Below are 22,143 nucleotides of genomic sequence, written 5' to 3'. Positions count from 1 at the left end.
TTATCTTCACCCTTGATCACTCCACTTTCTACTAGTTTAGCTGATACTGAGGCCGATGTTTTAGGCTTAGCTACTTAGCTGAGGGAGCTACATGACAAAGTTGGTGAAAGGGGAATTAGTCTTTCCTCCTGCAATTTGCCTTTTCCTCCACTAATAAAATGGTTGCCATCAATGAAACTAAAATCTACAGACATTTTCATAGACCTTTGCTCTCAAGCACTTTTTACCATCATAAAAAGCTATGAACTTTAATAAACATGACATTTGAACCATGGTTCATCCAAGCAGCACCCACAAATTTTTGCCCTGGCTTTGTCACCTAGTGCATCAATCAACGGTTTATAGGGTTGGGTGGAACAGCACCTAAGCTATTTTGGAAACATGGGCATTTCCTGATTCAGTGTAAAAGCGAGAAACAAACATTTGCTTATTAGTCAGCCACTTCTGTTTCCACCATTCATAAGAAAGGAATTAAGGATTTAAGACATACCCAATGCTTGACGGTCAGTTTGAGCCTCCAGCCAATGCTGCTCAAATTGCACATTGTATAGAGCCTCTTCCAGCTTCGCAATTTGTTCCAATAAAGGGTTGAAATGCTCTGGGAAATTTCCAGAAAAGTTAGGTTCTGGTTCTGCATTTAAGGCGATTGAAATAAATTATAAAGGCAGAGTGCTTACCATCTTTGGCATGCTGATCAAAGTACGCAAAATGACCAACATGGATATCAAAATCTATAGTTTCATGGTATGGGGACTTGTTAGTGAAACAGAATCGGTGAAGACCTTTCTTGTGAACTACAAATTCAAACTTCTCGCTAGTCTTGTCACGAGAATCATGAATCTGCTCATCAGTAGGACCCTTCACCTGATAATTTTGCACAATTGTGGGATCAAAATAGTGGTGGTACAAATCAAGCAAATGTAGATGAGAAAAAATAAATCACTACAATGCATCTTTAAGGACATGAATAAACTAATGCCAGATATTTTCATGAACTTGGTTACTTGGGCATACTATAAGGAAAAGTTGGACACATAACAATAAAGATAAGGTCCATAAAAGAAAGGGAAAAGACTGCACACAGAGTGTTTGCTAAGAATCAATTGTACATCTTCAACCATCCAAAAATAGTGGAAATTGCAATATGTGTTTTGAGAGCAAGACTTTAAAGTCCCATTTGCAAGTGATGAGTTCCTGCCTACTGTCTTTGGGCAATTGGAGAAATATGTGTGCTGTCTCTCAATGCACACTGTGCACAAATGTCAACCCCTTAACAGAACACTGGATTCTGCATGCCTCAAAAACACCTGTGAAACAACATGAATGCAATTGTTCCATTATTTTATCACACCGCCACTACCCTTTTCAACTCTAGTGATTGCATTTTTTTTTTTTTGAGAGGTAACGATAATTATATTAATAAGAAGAAAGGAACACAAAAAGAGAGGATCAACTCGCTGAGGAAGCGAGGAGATTATCCTCCAACATGAAACAGATTACAGCTCTTCATATTAACGGTGTAAGAAGCCCACTCAACAACATACTGCTGCGCCTTGTGAACTACTGAAACTGCCGAGTTGGATACTCCATTGAAACATCTCTTGTTTCTTTCTTCCCACACTGACCACCAAGCAGCCATAAGAAACATTCTCCACACCGTGGTCCTTTCTTTTCCTAGCTTGGGCCCATGCCATGCTTTTAGCAAACAGTTTGAAGATTCAGGGAAAACCCAGGATATGTTGAAAGATTGAAGGATAGCTATCCACACCTGGTTTATGAACGGGCAATGGACGAAGAGGTGGTCCACTGATTCTACTTCAGCCATGTAACAAAGAGAAATAATTGTAATGGTCATACCCCTTTTCCTCAAGTTGTCAAGAGTCAGCACTTTGTTCTTCCCAACTAACCAGCCAAACACCGTTATCTTTGGGGGCACTTTGTATTTCCACACCTGATCTGTCCTAGCTTTGACTACCGAGGATGATTTCCTGTCAATGAAACTGTACAAAGATTTAACCGAGAAGGAGCCCAATCTGTCGAATCTCCATTTTAATCTGTCTTCTCTCTCCTGATCAATCTTGCAACTGTTGATACGGCTAAGCAGTCCTGCATATTCTTCGATCTCCCAGTCTTGGAGATTTCTTCTGCAAGTGGGATTCCACACTGTTACATCCCCTATGGTCGAGAAACAGTCAGCCACCTTGATGGATCGATTAGGAGCAAGGTGAAAATTATTTGGGAAATCTTCTTTTAAAGATGAGTCCCCCACCCATATGTCTTCCGAGAAATGGGTTTTGTCACCTTTTCCTATGTCAATACCAATACCTTTGATCACCTCCCTCTTAGAAGAAAGAACTCCTTTCCATAAAGCAGAGGCTCTATAAGCAGTAGATTCTTTTGTCCACCAGCCCCCCTCTGAGCTGCCATACTTGCCCTTGGTAAGTGAATTCCACAATGTTCCTTCTTCTATTCCGAGTCTCCAAAACCATTTGCCTAGAAGAGTCCGGTTCATAGATTTTAGATTTCTAATGCCTGCACCACCATCTTGCATTTTCTTGCACACCTCCTTCCATTCAACCAAATGGAATTTTTTATCCTCCTTACCATGCCACAGAAAATCTCTTCTAAACCTCTCAAGAGTTAGCAAAATGGAGGCCGGACATTTGAACAAGGACATGAAATAGAGGGGCAAATTTGATAATGCCGATTTTATCTGAGTAAGCCGACCTCCCAACGATAGGTATCTGCATTTCCACCTAGCTAGATATTTCTTGAATCTTTCTATGAGACAGACCGACAAACGTTGTCGGGAGAGTTCCCATCGGGTAGTCAAAATGTTTAGCATATCTTTGTATCTCAACTTCCTTCATGTTTACCCCAAACATCTTGGATTTTGCAAGATTGATTTTGAGGCCCGAAACTGCCTCGAAACATCTAACTATTGTGCGCAAATTGCTTACTTTAGTCTGATCTACTTCACAAAATAGAAGTGTGTCATCAGCGAACTGAATATGCGATATCGAATTCTCTATACCTTTCACCCTGAAGCCACTGACAATGCCTTCTTCTTGACCCTTTCTCAACATTCTAGGTCAAGGTGTTCTGTAACGGTAACGGTGGCCGTAATGGCCACCACCGTTACCGTTATGATACGGGCTGTAACGGCCGTTACAGCCCCCGTATCGGCCATTACGGCCTTTTTTTGAAAAATGTATTTCCTGGACCGTTACGCTGTAAGGGCCGTTACGGCCTTTTCAACCCCGTAACGCGTAACGGTTATGACCGTTACCGTTACCGTTACACAACGGCCGTTACGTGACCGATTTGGAATACCATGTTCTAGATAAGGCCTCGCCGACTATGAGAAATAGAAACGGGGACAATGGATCACCTTGTCTCAAACCTCTAGAACTACTAAAGAATCCTTTTGGAAATCCATTAAGTAAGAGCGAACACATTCCCCCATCCATCCGATCCACTTTTCCCCAAAGCCCATTCAATTCAACGAAAGGCCAGTCTACATGATCGTAAGCCTTTTCAAGGTCGAGCTTACATAGGAGACCCTTACGACCGGATCTATGACATGAGTCCAAGCATTCGAAAGCTATTAGGACTCCATCGGTGATTTGTCTACCTAGAATAAATGCGCTTTGGTTGTCGGAAATGATCTTTCCTAACACTCCTTTGAGACGGGACGCCAAAACTTCAGCCAGAATCTTATAGGGGGCCCCCAGAAGATTGATCGGTCTGTAGTCTATCAAGGATTCTACACCCGAACCTTTTGGGATGAGCACTATGAAAGAAGCCCCCAATTCTTTTGATAATCGCCCTTTGTCATGAAATTCTAATATGAAACCCAAAATATCTCCCTTTAAGATATCCCAAAAAGTTTGAAAGAAAATGATTGGGAAACCATCTGGACGTGGGGCCTTGTCTCCTTCTAGATCATCAATCACTCCTTTAACTTCTTCTAGCGAGAAAAGAGATTCAAGATGCCTGCTATCTTCTTTTGAGATGCGATTGAATTGGAGGTGATCTAACTTCAGCCTGACCCATCCTTCTTCACTAAACGAGTTTCTGAAATAGTGAATAATCCCGTTAGCTATGCGCTCTTTGTCCTCTATTTGAGTATCGTTAACCACCAGATTGATAATTTTGTTATTTCTAGCCCGTTCATTTGACCAGGTGAATCTGGACCCGATCAGAGGAAGATCCACCAATTCTTGATCGTCGATCCAACTTGAGAAGAATCGCATGGCTGGAGATACACTCCTCTCTGATTTGTCCTATGCGTATCGCGTTGTGTTGAAATCTCCCCCTAAACACCAAGGCCCACTGAACTTCTGCTTGGCTTCATTCGGCTCCGTCCAAAACGCATTTCTTCTATCTTCTTGGTTAGGACCATAAACAAAGGTGACTAAACATCTGAAATCAGAACAAATCTCTTTGAGAATGACCGAAATTGAGAAAGCTCTGAGCTAGCTCTGCTCCATAGACTAGGACGAGGATTTTCAGGCCACAAGAATGCCTCCCGAGCTACCTGTAGCATTTAGAGTCACCCACTTCGCGTCTTTGGCCTTCCACAGAGTACCCATTAACTTGTCGTTGAAATTTGGAATCTTCATTTCCTATATGTAGATTACATCTGACCCGCTTCTCCCATAGATGTCGTTAATAAGCCTTCTCTTCTGCCTTGATCCCATCTCTCTCACATTCCATGAAAGAATCTTCATTTAGGAAATCGATCTTCCCCGTTGACTTCAATTGGTTCCTCCCGAATGAGCTCCAATGGATGAGACGGAACTTGGTTGTTTGTGTTTGGAATCCTAGTTGCTGCTCGATTTGAGAATGGATTTCTTGGGTGATCTGGTACCGATCAGAGGACGCCCGCGAGATTCAATGCATTGGAACAAAGCTAAAAAGTCTTCTAGGTGATCTCCGAAGGATAAACCGATGGATTTGCCGACGTGGCCCATGGCTTCCCTTATCCACTGCTTCTTCTGAATAATGTTTATCAAAGTGGCCCTTTGAGCTATCATGTCTGGACTGGCTATTTGATCTCCCCCCAATCTGTTATTCTTCCCACCCGAAACTGAAGAGGTTCTGCCTCGATGATGTCTTCCTCGTCATCTTCATGAAATAGAGTAACGCGAGCCTTGTCGGGCATGTCATCCCTGGACATGTTTCAGAGGGGTGTTGAATAGTCGGGAGATTTCGTCCCCTCCGAGTGTCAAGAAAGGGAATCCCTGTTTGATTCTAATGATGCTTCATCTTCCACCATGAAGACTGGAGAGTTGGCCACACTGCTAAAATCAGAGCCGAAAGTTATGAGATGGTTCGCCAACTCAAAAAAGAGGCTCTCCTTGACTCGAGCCTAATGCAAAGAACTGGATTTGGTTCGACCATTAATAAAAGGTCCTCATTTAACTTATTCTGGTTTGGAGTTAACGAGGCGTCCCGATCATAACTGAAACTAAAGTCGACGCGACTCGTCGAGTCCAAAGCCTCCCGAACATCAACATCTGTAAAGTCGATTCTGCTTCGGCTGGTGATTTCCCAAATGTGAAGACAGGTGTCTCTGTTTCTTGGAAAACGACGAGATCGTGGTGAGATCTCATCCATCCGAAAGTTCTTATCAGGAAGAGATCGGCCCTTGGATGAGTGACATGTGGCTTCCTCTGAGAAAAAGGTAGCGTGTGTCTGACGTCCCTGCTCTGATATGACTGGTTCGGCGTTGTTGTTGCCTGGGTCATGACACGTAGTGTTTTGGGGAACTGGTACTCCAACAGTGTACACCATCGTGAAGTCTCGCCGAGTTGATGCTCTGGTGGAGTATGGAAAACTTGCACCTTCTTCCTTGTCTCTGCCTTCCCAGACCATTGACGAACTGGATTTTGAATTTTTGGACCTCCAGAGATCACCCCATTGAGCAATGGGGTCATCTTTGTCTTCCCGTTGCACCGGTAGAAGCAATTTTCTACCATCCGCCATTACCTAAATATATGGAGGCAGCATATCTCCCTTCCTCATTACCCCCATTTCTTCTCCCATCTGTCTTGGGATCCGATTCTATGAAGTCACCCAATTTGGATGCAGCTATATGAAAAAATTCTTCATACCAGAGTTCTAGAGGAACTGACCAAATCAAAATCCATACATCTTCACTTCCAAATGCAGAGAATTCTTTCCATCTCTGAATTCTGGATATCAGCCCTTCTTTGTGTAATGTCCCTGCCATTATCAAGAGGTCCGGATTAATCCCGGGAGACAACCTAATCCATAGTTCATTGAAGCCGATAAGTTTGATCGTATAGCTTTCCACCGAAACCCTGCAACATTCATCGATCCAACTTCTGACTTTGGCTATTGATACCCCTTCTTTAGTGATTGCCACCACCGAATCCCTGAGGTCGTCAGTGGATCGTCGATTTGGTCTTGGTTGATGTACACGACCGACGACTCCTCTGAATCGGTCTTCTCCCTTTCCTCTCTCTTTCTCACCTTTGGATTGCACTGCTTTGAGTTGTTCGTTTTGAGAAGTGCCTCCCTATACGATATTGTATTTTGTTAGCAAGGACAATCTAGGATGGTGATCCTCTGCACGCCTTGGTTCTTCTTTAACTCGTATGGTTTTCCTCCTCTTCTTCCTTTTCCTTTGAGTTCTGGTCCAAACCTCGCCCTCTAAACCAGCATCTTGATGCCTCCAAATTTTTCGCCATGTAGGGTCAGTATCGTCGTAGCTCACTCTTTCTCAGAGCTCATTCTGACTAGAGCGAAATCCTTGTAAGATCCGTTGTCCTTGTTTCTAGGTCGCACTACGTCCATGACCGATCCAGCCCTTCCAAAGACTAGAAAAATTGATTGGTAACCATCCATCTGGGAAACCCTTAACGAATAGGGTTGGATAGCTTGCCACATCTCGCTTCTTGTACCCTTGTTTTCCTGCTTCCCTATGTTGTTTCGATACAAGATTCTAGTCCTCTTCTCTTTCCTTCTCTTCAGAAATAATTGTTGGCCCCTCTTTCGTGTACTTGGTCTTTCTGTTGTCTGATATCACCTCCCCTTCATCCACCGCTTTCATCACAATCGCCGCCTCATACGTCATTTCGCCACCTCGTACGTCATTTCACCGCTTCCAGGCTAATGTTCAGTGTACCCTCAAAATTGATTGGAAACCATCCATCTGGGAAACCCTTAACGAACAGGGTTGGATATCTTGCCACATCTCGCTTCTTGTACCCTTGTTTTCCTGCTTCCCTGTTTTGTTTCGATACAAGATTCCAGTCCCCTTCTCTTTCCTTCTCTTCAGAAATAATTGTCGCCCCCCTCTTTCGTGCACTTCGTCTTTCTGTTGTCTGATATCACCTCCCCTTCATCCACCGCTTTCACCGCAATCACTGCCTCATACGTCATTTCACCGCTTCCAAGCTAATGTTCAGTGCACCCTCAAGATAAGCTGACATTTCAGGAACCACTCCATCCCCCTAAACGTCTGCTTGCCCGCAGACCTACCACAAAGTTGCAAGCTAATGGTTATGAAACTTATTGACTCTAGTGATTGCATTTAGGATCAATAAACCATAGTTTGGCATAAAAAAGTTAAAAAGGATTTTATTATTCAACATTTTTTATTGACTTGACAGGTATATAGTCGATTTGGGCTGCGCAGAATGAGAGATGCTTCCGCAATCATCATCAGGCCCCTAATGAGGTGTTCAAGAAAGCAAAAGTTGGACGTCATTGCTTGGGCCTTTGCTTCTTAAACCTTTTGCTTCCTTTTCCATTGTATCTTTGATTCTTTTTGGTCTTGCTGTAATTTTGGGGCAGTCCCATCCTCGCCCTGTTTGTTTCCCTCTCTCTTTTTCTTGTTAATGATATTGGTGTTATATATATTTAAAATTAAAACAAAAAAAAAAAAAACTTCTATTGACATGGCTCTCTCTTGATGCTTCAGGAACCATAAAGATAACTTGATGCTTCAGGAACAATGAAGATAATGAAAGATTTGAGGGGCATATGCTCCCAAATCCAGTTCCTTCCGGTTGGATTATGCTACAGAAATCTAGTTTGGCTACCTGTCTTATGTACTACATGTCTACAAATAAGGTCCAAGAGTTCAATCACCTAGTAGCTGGAAATCATACAACAGAACTTTCTTTAAAGTGAGATTTTTTTTAAATGGATAATCAACATTTTATTGGGAGAGAGGAAAACAATGAGAACACATGAACTAGCAGCACAATAACAACACAAGGGCAACACCCACATGGAGACAAGAAAAAACAAAAACTAACAGGGCAAGAGCAAAAACAGAAGAAAGGATGGACTTATCCCCTTCTCTCGATCTAGAGATTGGACTGTAACCATCCCGGATTTCATAAACTGACCTGCCTCCTCATTCACCTCTCTAGGGATGAGAGATAAACCGATCCACACCCAGTTCACAGACCCTGAGCTTCTTCAATGAGGTACGCGTCATGGGCCTCATGGCACAGACAAGCGCCAGGCTTCGTTCACAAAATTATATTGCTAGAGTCACTCTCGAGCACCGTTGGGAGGAAATGATTCTCAATCGTTGTTTTAATAGCTTGTGCTAGTACTGCTGCTTCTTGATAGTTGGAATCGTTGATGCCAAAGGAGACCAAAGAAGCAACCCATTATGTGCCCCATTCATCACCGACACTGGCCAAACCTGGATTGCCCGTAGAGCTTCCATCAAAATTTACCTCGAAATCACTGGTGGGGAGCTTCCGAACAGGCTACACTTGGAATTCACCCAGCTGCAAAGAAAGATATCCTCCCAGTTGGAGGCCATCATCAAGGAGTAGAATCCGTCAAAGGCTGGGTTGGCCTTGGGCCACATCCTTTAAATATTAAAGATTTTCACCATCACCACACAAGCCAAAGATAGTTTTCCACAAAAATCCTTTTTATTTGTTTACTAGGTAAATCAACTGTAATGTAGCTTTGGCAGCCATCTTCCAAAGGTAGAACCAGACACCCTACTCTCCAAATCTTCCAGGACTGAATCTGGAAAACCCACAGCATACTGCATTTGGAAATAATCTCTGCCCAAACCTCCTTGGGCAAATGAACAGTGATTTAAAGATGATTGGCAGATTCCCTGCGTGCATTACACTATGAATAATTCTTAGGCATTACCATCCCTCTCCTTTTTAACATGTTGACACTTAGGATCTTGCTTAAGTAGGCTGTCCAAGTGAAAGCACTCACCTTCAATGGGATTGCAGCTGACCCCTAACAAAAGCTGTAGACATACTTTGAGGCCCCACCAACAGATCAAGGGCAATTGACCTCTCAAAGAAATTCCCATTCCCTGCACGATCCCATATCCTCCTATCAGTGCCAGAGCTCAGAAAATACAGTGTCAATTGCAGCCCTTTTGTGGTCCACGACTGAGTACAGGCTTTTGGATCTCTTGAAAATTGGGATAGCCAAGCACCAATTGTCCTCCCAGAACCTCACCCTCACTCCATTACCCAACCTGAGATGGAAGGCATCGCAACAGAATTTATGGGCCAAACGGCTTTCCAAATATGAGAACCCACAGAGCGAGAAGCAGGTTTGACATTCCACCCATTGTCACCTACACCATACTTAGCAACGAGAACATTTTGTAGAGTCAAAGCCAAATAACAAGACCGCTCTTGAAGTGGGAATTTCAACGCCAAAAAGGTTCATTTAGCACATTCAGAAAAGCTTTTTAGCAAATATTGAGGAGCATCCACCTAAGGAAGCTAGCTAACTGCAACTAGCTGAGATAAGGCTTAGATGAAGATGAAGATCCACCTAAGGAAGATAAGACTCAGAACATTTAATTGGTGGAGTGGCTATGCCTCAAATAAGTTGTGTACCAAGAACCATGAGCCAAAATAGGCAAACATGGACATGAAAGGAGAAAGCCTCCATTTTGTGGTCAGGAAACATCTAATCTTGACTTTTGGAAAAGTGGAAATTTGTATTTAATTCATTCACTGGTTGTAATTGTATGAGATGGTTGGCAATAGTCAGAATGTCTTCTATGGCCTCATAAATGGAGTGTTTGATGCTCCTTTGTAAACAAGTTCCCATTAGTCTTTAGGAAAGCATAGACAACCCTAGGCCAGTGGCTATTTGGATATCTCAGGTGTTGGTTGTTGCAAGGAGTTCAAACACCAATCATTCATGATAAAATTGACAGCCTTGAAGAGATTTATCTCACTTCAAAGGGAGTCTATGCTTGTTGGTCATTGTTGCCTGCAAACTCTCTCTTGACAATATTTTCAATTTTTGGGGTTTCTTGGTCAATGTTCAAGATATAATGGAAACTAAAAATAATTAAAGGGAAAAAAAAGAAGAAGTAAAGATAAAGAAAAACTAGAAAATGGTCAAACAAATATAGAGATGAAGATCATGAGAGGTAACAAGGGGATTGCGATTTAACGAGATGATGCTCAGGAGATCAGATTTTCTAATAGCGAAAGGGAAATTTAGGAAAACATTGCGATATTATCGAACGTTACCATTGTACCAAAAAAATTTGAACATCACAGAATGTTCCCTGATTGTAAAATTTGAAAATAAAATGTTGTAAAAGAATATCACTATAATTTCAAATAGAAGAGATATTTCTCACTATGGACATTTAGGCCAGATAATTCAATACTATTCTTTTCCAATAAAATCACTTTGCCACTTGACTTGCAATTCCTGATTGTAAAATGTTGTAAAAGAATATCACTATAATTTCAAATATAAGAGATATTTCTCACTATGGATATTTAGGCCAAAGAATCCAATAGTCTCTTTTCCAATAAAATCACTTTGCTACTTGACTTGGAATTCCTGATTAAATAACCCTCTATTCACTCCATTTGGTGCCCTTCTTTTACAGAATGATAATTTTTATTCAAGAAGAAACAAACATTAAGGTATGAAGAAAGAATTCTAAATGCAAAATATGATCTAAGAACACCTTCCTTTACCTAACCAACATTTCAGCCAGCTCTTTAGGCTCTCTTAACAACGGCAAGTAAATATTTAGCTTAGAATATAGTTAGCTAAATGCCGTACGACAAAAACAGCACGGGAAAATGTTTGCTTCTATTTTTGTAAATTTCGCAAGTGTTCGAATGGGTCAGAGACCTGACCCAACGATAAGTGGGTTTGGGTCCAAAAGCTCAGGCTGAGTTACTAAATGGGCCGGGTCTGGGTCCTCTCAAAGATAACCCGACCTAAACCTAGTTCTTAAATGAGCTCAATTTGGGCCATACTAAAATGGACCTAACCTAGAGTCATGAAAAGTAGTTAATTAACATATAGGGAAATCAACCATCACATACATTCAGATGTATGGTACTCACCATGGGTTCAAGTTTTGTAGGGGCCACAATAATGTGAGTGAACCCCCCCAAGCCCCTGGGAAAAAAAAAAAAAAAACACACAGACCCAGGGGCCACAGTAATGTGAGTGCATCCTTTTAGTTTTCCACAATAAATAATAATAATAATAATAAAATGTTGCTTTTCCTCATTTCCTTAATATCAACTTTTTCTAGGTCTGGGTATGGTGGAAAAAAAAAATAAAAAATGGGTGGGGTTCCAAGAATCATCACCGAAAGACATTCTATGAGTGGCAAAAAGTGAAAATACAACCTATGGAACCGGCGAATTGTCTCTAGTAAAAAAACATTTCTGAATCGGTGAAGTCACAAAAGTCTCTCCTTTTAAGCCAGTTGAGATCAACCCAAGACCTCAGGAGCATCATCTATTGAGCTATGGGCTCAACCCGAGTAACAAGATTCACCCAAGTCATTCAAATGATTCAACCTACTTCTTGCTATAGGGAGTTAACCCATCAACTTGACTTGTGAATTTTTGAGGAGTTAGACACAGTTAATTCAAGGAGCCTGCAAGGGATATTTGTGGCAATGAGTATGTATTTCATATTGCATTCAATAGTGTGTTTTGTAAATGCACCAAACAATTCAAATGTGCAACACTTATTGGGAAGATCTGCTTCTGGGATAATTTCTCTAGTTAATGCTTCATCCTCCCTATGGCTCCTGTAACATTTTCTAGTGCGACCCAAAAGTAACAAATTATCAGTTAACGAGCTATTCCTTATGACCTTTGTATGAATGGGTATCAGATGCCCTTATCATTTATTGCAAGAAACCCTTATATTCATCGGTTAAAATTATATGCACATTTCGTTTTCTCCATTTGTTTGATCCACTACAGAAAAACATGTATAAGCATTGTCCCTTGTCATTTCCCTTGTGCATCAATAATCTACTCTCTCAACCTGTAAAGCCAACAAAAACAGCATGTTGGGCAGCATCAAGTGAAAATTTAAATTATTAACATGAAACTTACTCCTCTCAAATTTTTACAACGAAAAATCAGAAGCGAGTCTTCTTCCAATCTAAAATAGTTACTGAAAAGATTATTCAAATACAATAGAGAAAAGTTGCTTTTGAAAAAAAAAATGACAGAGAAAAGTTTTTGCTCTATGTAAATGCAGGTTGGAGTCATATTTTGAAGCACAAACACCTTCACCAATTACATAAGACGCTCACAAGGAGCAACTAGGTGTTTTTCTTTTTTTATCTTTTCTGAGGAAAAGAAAAAAAAAAAAAAATCTTGCATAATTCAAATTGACACAATGTCAGTCCAAACATCATCATCATCATCGAAGCCTCATCTGAACTACCTTGGGTCACCCAAAACATGAACTTAAAAAGGGAAAAAAAAAAATTAATAAGTAAAAAAGTAAAAAAGACAAACGGGAAACTTAAAATACAATTGAGCCAAATATATATTTGTATGGATAAACTAAAAGTCGCAATAAGCTCCACAGAAATCATATTTCCTTCCAGTGTATGAAAACTTACCACAAGGTCCACCCCATCATCCCCATAATGCCATGGCGTATCAGATTTTATCACAACAAATGACACGTGAACAGTATCTCCTTCATATGGAACTGAGTGAGAAAAGCATTCTTCCCTATCAATCACAAATCTAATCCCAATAGCTGGCCCCAGACTGTATATGAGGCATAGTAAAACAATAAGAATGGATTTCGATATGCAAAAGTCCATCTGTACAATTGCCATAGACAGAAATTAGATGCAGATTATGCAAATATCCACATTAACAAGAAAAAGCAGAAAGTAAGGGTTGGTGAGATGAAAAAATTGACTACCAATAAGAAAATATACTGCACGATTCAAAAGAGAAAAAGCAGTTAGTAGGACTAAGTATAAAGCATATGATATATTGTAAGAAAGGTTAAGCACTAGTGATGAAGAAAGATATCTACGAATTAGCACGATGGATAGAAGTAATGAAGTATGGACATAAACCTCATTAGGTGCATTAATGGCGAGCATCACCGGATCTTGGTAAAAGATGGTTACATCAGGGAGGAAACGATGAGGCCACTTTCAAGAGTTAGTTGAATGAAGTTCCAGGCACTGGGATAGAACTAGGTGGGGCCTCAGACCATGAGGGTTGGGATCTTGAGTGTATTGTTGTAGAATTTATCGTTGACAAGGATTAGGAAAGGAAGGCTCCAAGGATTGATGATGTACTATTAAAGTGTGGAAGATATTGGATGAAATCAGGGAATTTTGATCTAGTAGTATTTTCAATATTTTTTTATTTTTTTATTTTTTTGGGTTAGCTTGTTAGTACACACCCATGTCAGTACACACACTCCATGTTAGCCACCCCCACTAGGGATCGATACCAAGACCTCAAGTGTTGAAACGAGGTCTTGGTATCGAAGGAAATGCTAAAGAAAGAAAGAAAAAAAAAGAAGGAAATGCTAAAGAAGTAGACAAGAACTGTAATATCTATTGTTGCAAGCATGAGGGAAAGTGGGAGAGGATTCGAGTGTGGGAGTGAGGAAGCATTTGCTTCAAAATGTCAACAAGAATAAATGGCTAAGGGAAAACGGGAGCATGAGTTGGAACCATTATTCAAAGCTGGAGTGTCTATCCGAATCATGAATCGAAGAATGAGAACATCTGGGTAAAAGATTCATACAACTAAGGTTATTGATGTAAGAAAATTAACCACTTGCTCTAAAAGCTTAAACTGATAGAACATGGCAAATTAATCACTTTATCTCATGGCCGAAGCCCTACATCCATGGGTTAGGTCCTCGGCCGAACCCTCCTCGTGGGCCCCAAATCACATGGGTTCCGCCTGTAAGTGCACTAGTTTTTGCACCCTATTTGTCAATCACATGAGTCCTTGTGTCACGTAGTCGATTGAGCCCTTGGAAAGTGAAGACTGAAGACACAAGCGAAGACAGAGCATCAAGGAGCAAAGAACAGGTAAATGAGGTGCCTTAGTGACCTTAACCCTTGACCCAAAACAACCATTAAACATGTAAATGATCTACGCTTAATAGGAATACCTAATTGATCATCCCTTCGTTTTAGAAAACCAAGTGGAACATGATAAACAAGGCTAGAAGAGGTGTGAAGTTGTTGTGAAAACAATAGCTCAAAACAGCAGTTTTCGATGGTTGTTCGATGGCATCGAGCTGTCATCAAAGGGCATTCCTTCGATGGTATCAATCGAGAGTCAAAACTGTCCAGCAAGAAAATCATATTTGTTCTGATTTTCTCGATGGCATCGAGGCCACCCTCAATGGCATCGAAGGTCAACTTCGATGGCATCGAAGGTCCATCGATGGCATCAAACAAGCAAGTCAAATATGTCCAACAACATTATATGATTTTCTCGATGGCATCGAAGGGACTTTGATGACATCAACAGAGCCGTTTTCTGTCCATTTTTAACTATTGGAACTCAAACTGCTTATAAAGGGCCTTCGGTTCTTGGGCATTGTTGTGGGTTTTTGGTGCAATGAAAGCTTAAATGAATTCATGTTCATATCCCTCATCCCAAGCCTCTATACCATTGAGTTCTAAACAATCTTCTTTGAGACTAACACTCTTACGAGGATTCCAACCTCTACCTTGAAGACATGTTTGAACACTTCCATTTTCTAGATATTAGATTTAAGCTATCTTGGCATACCATTGTCTAAATCTTTTAGAAGACCCATCTAGGTGAATCCCCTAGAAAAAAAACTTCCTATTAATTGTAGGAGATTCAACTAACCTCCCATCACCTTGTCACCTCAAAGGAGCATCAAATACAAGCTGTTTGATCTTAGAGCTAAGGCCTTGGCAAAGCAGGAGCATCATAATCGGGGGAGCATTGTGGAACTGATTGAAGCACGAGAGAGTGACGATCAAGCAACTCAAGACGGAGCTACAAAAATGACTCAATTCGACAAGTTGTCAATTGTAGAAGACCATTTACTCTCTTTCCTTATGTAGGATTGAGGATATGAGTTTGTGATCCAAACTCGAACTAGGTTCTTGCGTAGGGCCTAAATCATATCCTTATGTAGGTGAACTGGCATGAGTATTTGCATGTCAGTCTCCGTGGGAGCCTCCGCCAGAAGTAAATGTAGGGCCTTGGTATGGGACCAAGGTTGTTGGTTAGCCTATAAAAAACCAACTAAAGTCTCTTGCCAGAGCTTTCGGCGAGAGTGTACATACCGGGTTCTTATGTAGGACATTGGCTCTTGTGTAGGGCCTAAATCTGAGTTCTTATGTAGGACCTTGGCTCTTGTTTAGGGCCTAAATCTTAGAGTCCTTTTGTAGGGCTATAAAGGTTAGAGGTTAATCTGATTTCACCGCCTCACAGGCACAATTTCATTGCCTCACGAGCACAATTTCACCCGCCTCACACGGTCCGCCCACCCCAAGTGTGCCCCCACCTCAGACTGAACTAATGCAACTATATTCAAATTGAATGCATAACATTTACAGTGTATGTGATGATCATTTCATCAAGCACTCCTAAAGAGTTCAAAATTAGTCTCAATTGACAGCTAGTTGAAGGAAAATTTCAAAAAATATATACTTTTTAATATTTTTATTAATTTTTAATTTTTAAAAAAAATATATTTTATGAAAATTGACAATAACTTAACAAATCAGTAGATCAGCCCTCATACATGCTTGATTTCATGTTTGGAGTGCAACATCGCAAGCAATTTGGGAGAAATAGGGGAAATTTTGAATTTTTCCCAAATCGGACCACCCACACTTAAATTTCAAAATTACAGTGTATGTGATTATCATTTAATTAAATACTACTAAATACTTTGAAATTAGTCTCAATTGACAACTGGTTAAAAGAAAATAAAATAAAATAAATAAAAATAGAGAACATGAAGAACCAATAGATATTGAAATCAAAGCTTAAACTACATGATTTTTCATGCAAAATTTGAAGAATCAATAGATTTGTAACCATTTGACACTGATTTTACATAATTTCAACAGAAAAAAAAAAAAAAAAAAAAAACTCAAATGAGCGGATGCAAAGCTTTTCTGCAAGTTATAATAGAATTTTGTTACGTCCAACAGCTCTACTCAATTCTTTTGGGAATGGATTGGAAATTGAAAATGCTCACCAGAACGAACGTGTGAGATATATCGACACCACCTGTGCGTTTTGTATCGCACAGGTGGGATACAAGATATATCATGGGATATATCGGCCAATATTGTCGATATTTAAAACAATGTTGATGGGCATATTACTGCATTGAGGATGAGTACCATCGATATGTAAGAGACCACATCGCATGGCATCATAACCTCATGAGCAGCGCACGGTGCTATTGTTATGTAAAGAAACAGTATTTTTATCTACCCAGGGGCAACAACCTATAACTTCATATAGATTTGAGGCCAAGGTATATCTTTCGTTCTTTTTTAGTACTCGGTTGTATTGTTTGTGTTTTATTACTTTTATTATGACATTTGAATTACATGAATTCATTTGTTATATAATTGCATCACCTATGGTTGAGAACATATGGTTGTGTCCTCTAAACAATAGAAAACTATTATGCATAGTTAGGTGCGACAATGAGTCGAGTAGGCTGGATGGGTACCCAAACCCATAACGACATGGGCTGAGTGTGGGTGTAACTAAATGCTTATGGGTGTGGCTACGGCCATGCAGATGTTGGTATTAATTTGAACTTGGCTAATAATTGGGCAAGGTGTAGGCAACTTGGTATAGCCCTGCTTATACCTGAACTCAACACGAACCCGATTATATTATATTATATTATATTATATATATCTATATAATATTTGTCCAATAATCAACTTAATTTATAATCAATAATTATTAGTATTGATAATTAGCAGATTGTTAATATATTTGAACCTATTTTTGATAGCAGATTGTTTCTCCCATATTGGTGGAGTGGTAGTTTGGGGTCCACCTTGCAGGCAATCTCTTCGTGACGAGGAAGTTGATGACTTTGTGGCCCTTTTAGACCGTATTTGCCTTTTTACCCTGTCCGCATCCGATCGGGACATGACGATGTGGAAGATGGATAAATCGGGATCTTTTTTGGTGAAATCCTTCCACTCCCTTTTACGGGGAGACGAGTCTTGAGGAGATGGCATTTACCAAGCATGGGTGGCACGGCAATATAATACCCCTCCAAAGATAGTTGCTTTTGAGTGGCTGGTGGGTAGGAAGAGAGTCCTTACCATTGTTAATCTCCAAAAAAAAAAAAGATCAATAGTGATCCCCAACATATGCATTATGTGCATGCACGATGAGGAGACAGTGGACCATCTCTTTCTACATTGTCCTTATGCGGGGCAGATTTTCTACAGCGTTTCCAAGTGGCTTGGTCAGCCCTAGAATCGGTGGACCTCCTCTTGATCGCTTGGCATGGGGTGGATCTTGTGAAAGAAAAGAATGGGCTTTGGTTAATGGCTTTTTCTTGCCATTTGGCGGGCCATTAGGGAAGAAAGAAATGCTAGGTGTTTCAATAATGTTTCTAAATCAATTAAAAGCATCTCTCTATGGGCAAGATTGTTGGTCATAGAATGTTCTTCTAGTGATCCTCAATTAAATGGTTGTAATTTGATCTTTCTTGGGTTGCAATCTGGTCACCTTCTCGGCATCCTTTTGTTGTAGTTTTCCTTCTATTTTTGCTTTAATAAAATTCGGTTATCTATCAAGAGAAAAAAAAAAATCACTTCAAAAATAAATAAATAAATAAAAGATATCGACAAGTTTATTAAAAGGGGCACATTAAATCCTTGCAAAAAACTACAACAAAGAACACCTGGACCAAGCTATGAAGTATAGTTTCGCTCTCCTGAAGTCCTCAACTGGAAGCTTATGTGAATTCCAAAAGCATCTCTAATTTCTCTCTACCTAGATTGACCATAAGCTGGCAAGCATTGCGATCCTCCAAAGGGATCTATCTTTCTGACCGAGATTGACCCCATGCCACATGCTAGGAGGAACCCTCAATTGATCCTAACATAGCCCATTCACACTAAAAGAGATCAAGGAAATGGTTCCACACCGCCAAGGCAAAGCAACCACGCAAAAACAAATGACCCATGGATTATGCCACCTTAAGACACATAATAAAAACATTGGGAATGATCATGTGCCTTGTTTGAAGATTTATCCACCTAATCACCTTTCCTTTACCAACCAAATCCCATCATCATGACACCCTAGAATCTAATTGCATCATAAGTTTATGACTTCTCCCGTCTCCATACCCAAGCCACCCTGATGCAGGACATGTGATTTAACTATTTGGATGCAGAGATTATTAACAGATTAATCGAAGTAATTCAAATAAGATAACATGTTACACTACCATGATTAAAAGAGTACCAAAGGGGCAATAAAATTCAGATTTATGTTAAAATCACAATACCGCAAAAGCATGAATCATGTAGGCATGAAAACCTTAGCTCCCATGAATCAATGCGTGCAGGGGCAATTTTGGAAGCAAAAGATTTTTTTAGAAGAATTCACAGAGCGCATTTTGTATTCACCATTAAGCTAGACCTCAGTTGCCGCAAAAAATCGGCAAAATTTATGTAACACTTTCCATGTTCGGCATTAACAAACAACACTTAACGTCGAGCGCTTTCCAGATTCCGCATTAAGTAAATTTTTTCAGTATTAACAAACAAGCCCTTAGTGCGCTTGCAGTTTTGTGGGCGCTCTGGTTAGAAAGAAATGGTCGAGTGTTTAAGAACAAGAGCAATTCAACGAAAAATGTTTTCAGGAGATTTAAATCTCTAGTTTTAGAATGGGTGTCAGCTGCAGCTAGCTCTTCCTCTTTTCCATTGGGTTTGTAGTTGTTGGCCTTTTGGTTTTATTCTTTTGAATATATTGTCTTCGGCCTTTTAATGAAATTACCATCTTTCAAAAAAAAAAAAAAAGATTTGAGTCGAATCTTTAGCAAAACGATTTCACTCCCACCTTAAATCCCCTTTTATATGAATCCTATGATTCTATGATTTGAATCTTACAATTTACCATTCAAATTATACTTGTTCTTCTATTTTAAGATTAACTTGCCTTTCATGTTATGTTTTTAAATTGGTGGGGCCTTTAAGAATTGTTTAGAAAAGGTAAATCATTTTATTTTTTTCTTCATAAGAGATTAAATTATATATATTCTCTAAAGGGATGTATTGTTTACCCATATTTTGTGTTGGGCGCAATGTTTATGCTTGCAAAAGGGATGTACACTTGTGATTTTGCTCCCAAGAGGGATTCCATCCAAGAGAGATTCCACTCAAGAGAATGTCTTCGCCTGGAATCATAATCGAGCTAGGGGGTTTGCTGGGAGGTGTTCCAGAAGCTCTCGTTCTTGAGGTCGAGGAGACATTCACGAAGTGGAACTAGCAAAGGACATCAAAGACACACCCGCCAAGAGAAGAGTGTAGCCCTTCACAGAAGAGGTGGTAACCTAGGTAATAGGGATTTTTAAGGGTATCCGGGAAGAGGAGGGCATTTTTCCAAGGGTAAAGGGATGGAGGGGCAGCTTGACTGCGGGATTTGGTGAGGAAGGGGGTTGGTTTAGGGTTGATCATGGAAAGATGAGGGGTTTTAGGAGTAAAGGGGCCAGGAAGGTAGCTACTCTCTTTGTAGAGAATTTCCCAAAGGATTGGATGTCTCTTAATTTCTCCAGGGAGTTTGGTCAATTCAGAGAGTGAGGGAGGTAGTGATTCCTAGGGTTAAGGTGCTCGGTGGTTATCCATGCTTTCACCTACGTGTGGATGAGCAGTGAGGAGCTAGTGAGGGCAATAGAGGGGTGTCAATATGGTGGGAGAAAAATCCATGTCCAAAAGGCGCCAACCATGGGCCCGAGGCAACGAAGTAGGATGGATAAGATGTCTTATCACAATGTAGTGATGCCAGAGAAGAAGGATGCGATGTCAACTGAGGGCCTCGCAAGGGGTCAAGATAGATGGGTCTGGAGGGAAGAAACCTCTTGGGGCCGGAGATCAGGGCCCAACCCCGGGTAATGCATGTATGAACCATAACTCTACCAAAGTATAGAAAGAGTGACAAGTCAACTAATATGATTAGGTGTGTAAATCATCTCTATAGAAATTCAGTCCTTGAGCCCATCCATCTGGGACATTATATCGACCTCTGATCAAATAGTGCCCCAGTTTAGTGATCCTAATTATTGGATCAGTATACTTCCTCGTGGACTGCAATAGGATAGTAGGTATAAATGATCTCTTTGCTTTTTTGGTTTCGACTCGCCAAAGAAAGGTAGTAAGTCGATTGGGTTGTCCAATTTAAAGGGCATGTCAAATTAATCACAGAAGTTCACAGACAAACTTTCAAATTAATGACAGGATTATTACAAGTAATAATTAATAAACACAGAGAAATTATATCATGCCGGACCCATGCTGTAGACGAAATCAAACAGTCCATGCCATGGTCATTTGGATGCCTGTAAAGTCCTTAAGTAGAAATCTGTTAAAATCTGTTAACAGGTAAATCAGATTGCAGGGGCCATTTGGATGGGTATATCTGCCTTTAATCAGATTGCTGGCTGTAATCAGATATCTGAAACACAAGAAGAAGTCATATTTCATATTACAGGTAAAGGGATGTCAGGAAACAACTATAATTTTTGAAAAAATTCAAAGCAGGGAGAGTTAGAGATCATCTTCCAACACTAACGAGGACCCAAAACGAAAGAAGAAGATGAAGAAGATGAAGAAGAAGAAAAAGAAGACAAACCTCTCCCTCTCTCTCTCTCTGTTACTGTTGCCAGGGTTGAAACCTCTCATACATTGGGATGTTGTCAAACCTTAATGTTGTGTTTGAATTGGTGGGCCCACTTCTGTGACCCACCAAATGATTTGTTTACCGTAAAAATCGGCCACAGGATTTATTGAGTTGGATTTATCCCAATGATTTATCTTACGTAAAAACTTTATATGTACTTCAAGATATCCAAGCACAGACAATTGTTTCCCTATAATCAGATTACAGCTTAAAGCCAAACAGAACCGCATTCAAACACTTTGCACCTGTAATCAGATTACTTGAAATCGGATTACAACTTAATAACTTTACAGGCATCCAAACGACCCGTAAGCAAACGGCTGGTAATAAAATTGAAGTCAACAAAAGAAAATAAAAGGAAAGAAATCCAACTGTCCAAAGACCCCAACGATAAGAGAGGGAAAAAAAAAAAAAATCCTAACTCAAACCAAGAGCTCCAAATCATGGAGACATAACTCAAAGCAAACGGTTCGAAGCGCGAGTCCATGATGATGACAAAATCTGACGGTCCAAAATCCCAAAATCAGAAAAGAGATCCCTTACCTATCTTCTTCTTCCAGGACCTAATCAGCGGATCCGATCGAGGCAGACAAAAGGGAATAGTCTGAGCGAGAGAGAGATGCCACGGGAGAAATAGGGTTTGAGAGGGGCGTTGTCCGTGCAGGCCTGACAGGACTCCCTACTGAAGTGACGTCAACAAGTTCTGTGGGTCCCTCATGACGTTTATTTTGTATCCACACCATCCATCCATTCTGGAGAGAGCATTTCAGTGCATTAAACAAATAATGAGTAAGATACAAAGCTCTAGTGGACCCGCCGCAGTAAACAGTGGGGAGAGTGACGCCCACCATTAAAAACATCTGTTGGCCAAGAAAGATTTGGATCGAGCTGATATTTGTGTTTTCGCTTCTATCATGTCTTAGTCAACTTATTAATAGTTTGG

The 22,143-nt window shown here is 40.3% G+C and overlaps 1 protein-coding gene across 2 annotated transcripts in view; it reads right to left on the bottom strand.

Moving 5' to 3' along the window:
• LOC131242025 (transmembrane emp24 domain-containing protein p24beta2-like) overlaps positions 1 to 21,900 on the bottom strand; it is a 37,740-nt gene extending 15,840 nt beyond the window's left edge. Inside the window, exons 1-4 of one of the 2 annotated variants that reach the window (XM_058240381.1) lie at positions 21,744 to 21,900; positions 12,896 to 13,105; positions 678 to 864; positions 491 to 598 (exon numbers count right to left, since the gene is read on the bottom strand). In XM_058240381.1, the coding sequence (XP_058096364.1) occupies positions 491 to 598; positions 678 to 864; positions 12,896 to 13,105 (505 nt within the window). In that variant the 5' untranslated portion in view covers positions 21,744 to 21,900. Of the gene's footprint in view, positions 1 to 490; positions 599 to 677; positions 865 to 12,895; positions 13,106 to 20,810; positions 20,968 to 21,743 lie in introns of those variants that run through there. The other variant, XM_058240380.1, reaches the window with a different exon arrangement.
• Positions 21,901 to 22,143: the final 243 nt, after the last annotated feature.

The sequence above is a fragment of the Magnolia sinica genome, chromosome 4 (genome assembly GCF_029962835.1).
Source record: "Magnolia sinica isolate HGM2019 chromosome 4, MsV1, whole genome shotgun sequence".
In the NCBI taxonomy this organism is placed as follows: Eukaryota; Viridiplantae; Streptophyta; class Magnoliopsida; order Magnoliales; family Magnoliaceae; genus Magnolia; species Magnolia sinica.
This window is presented reverse-complemented; position numbering and strand designations above follow the sequence as displayed.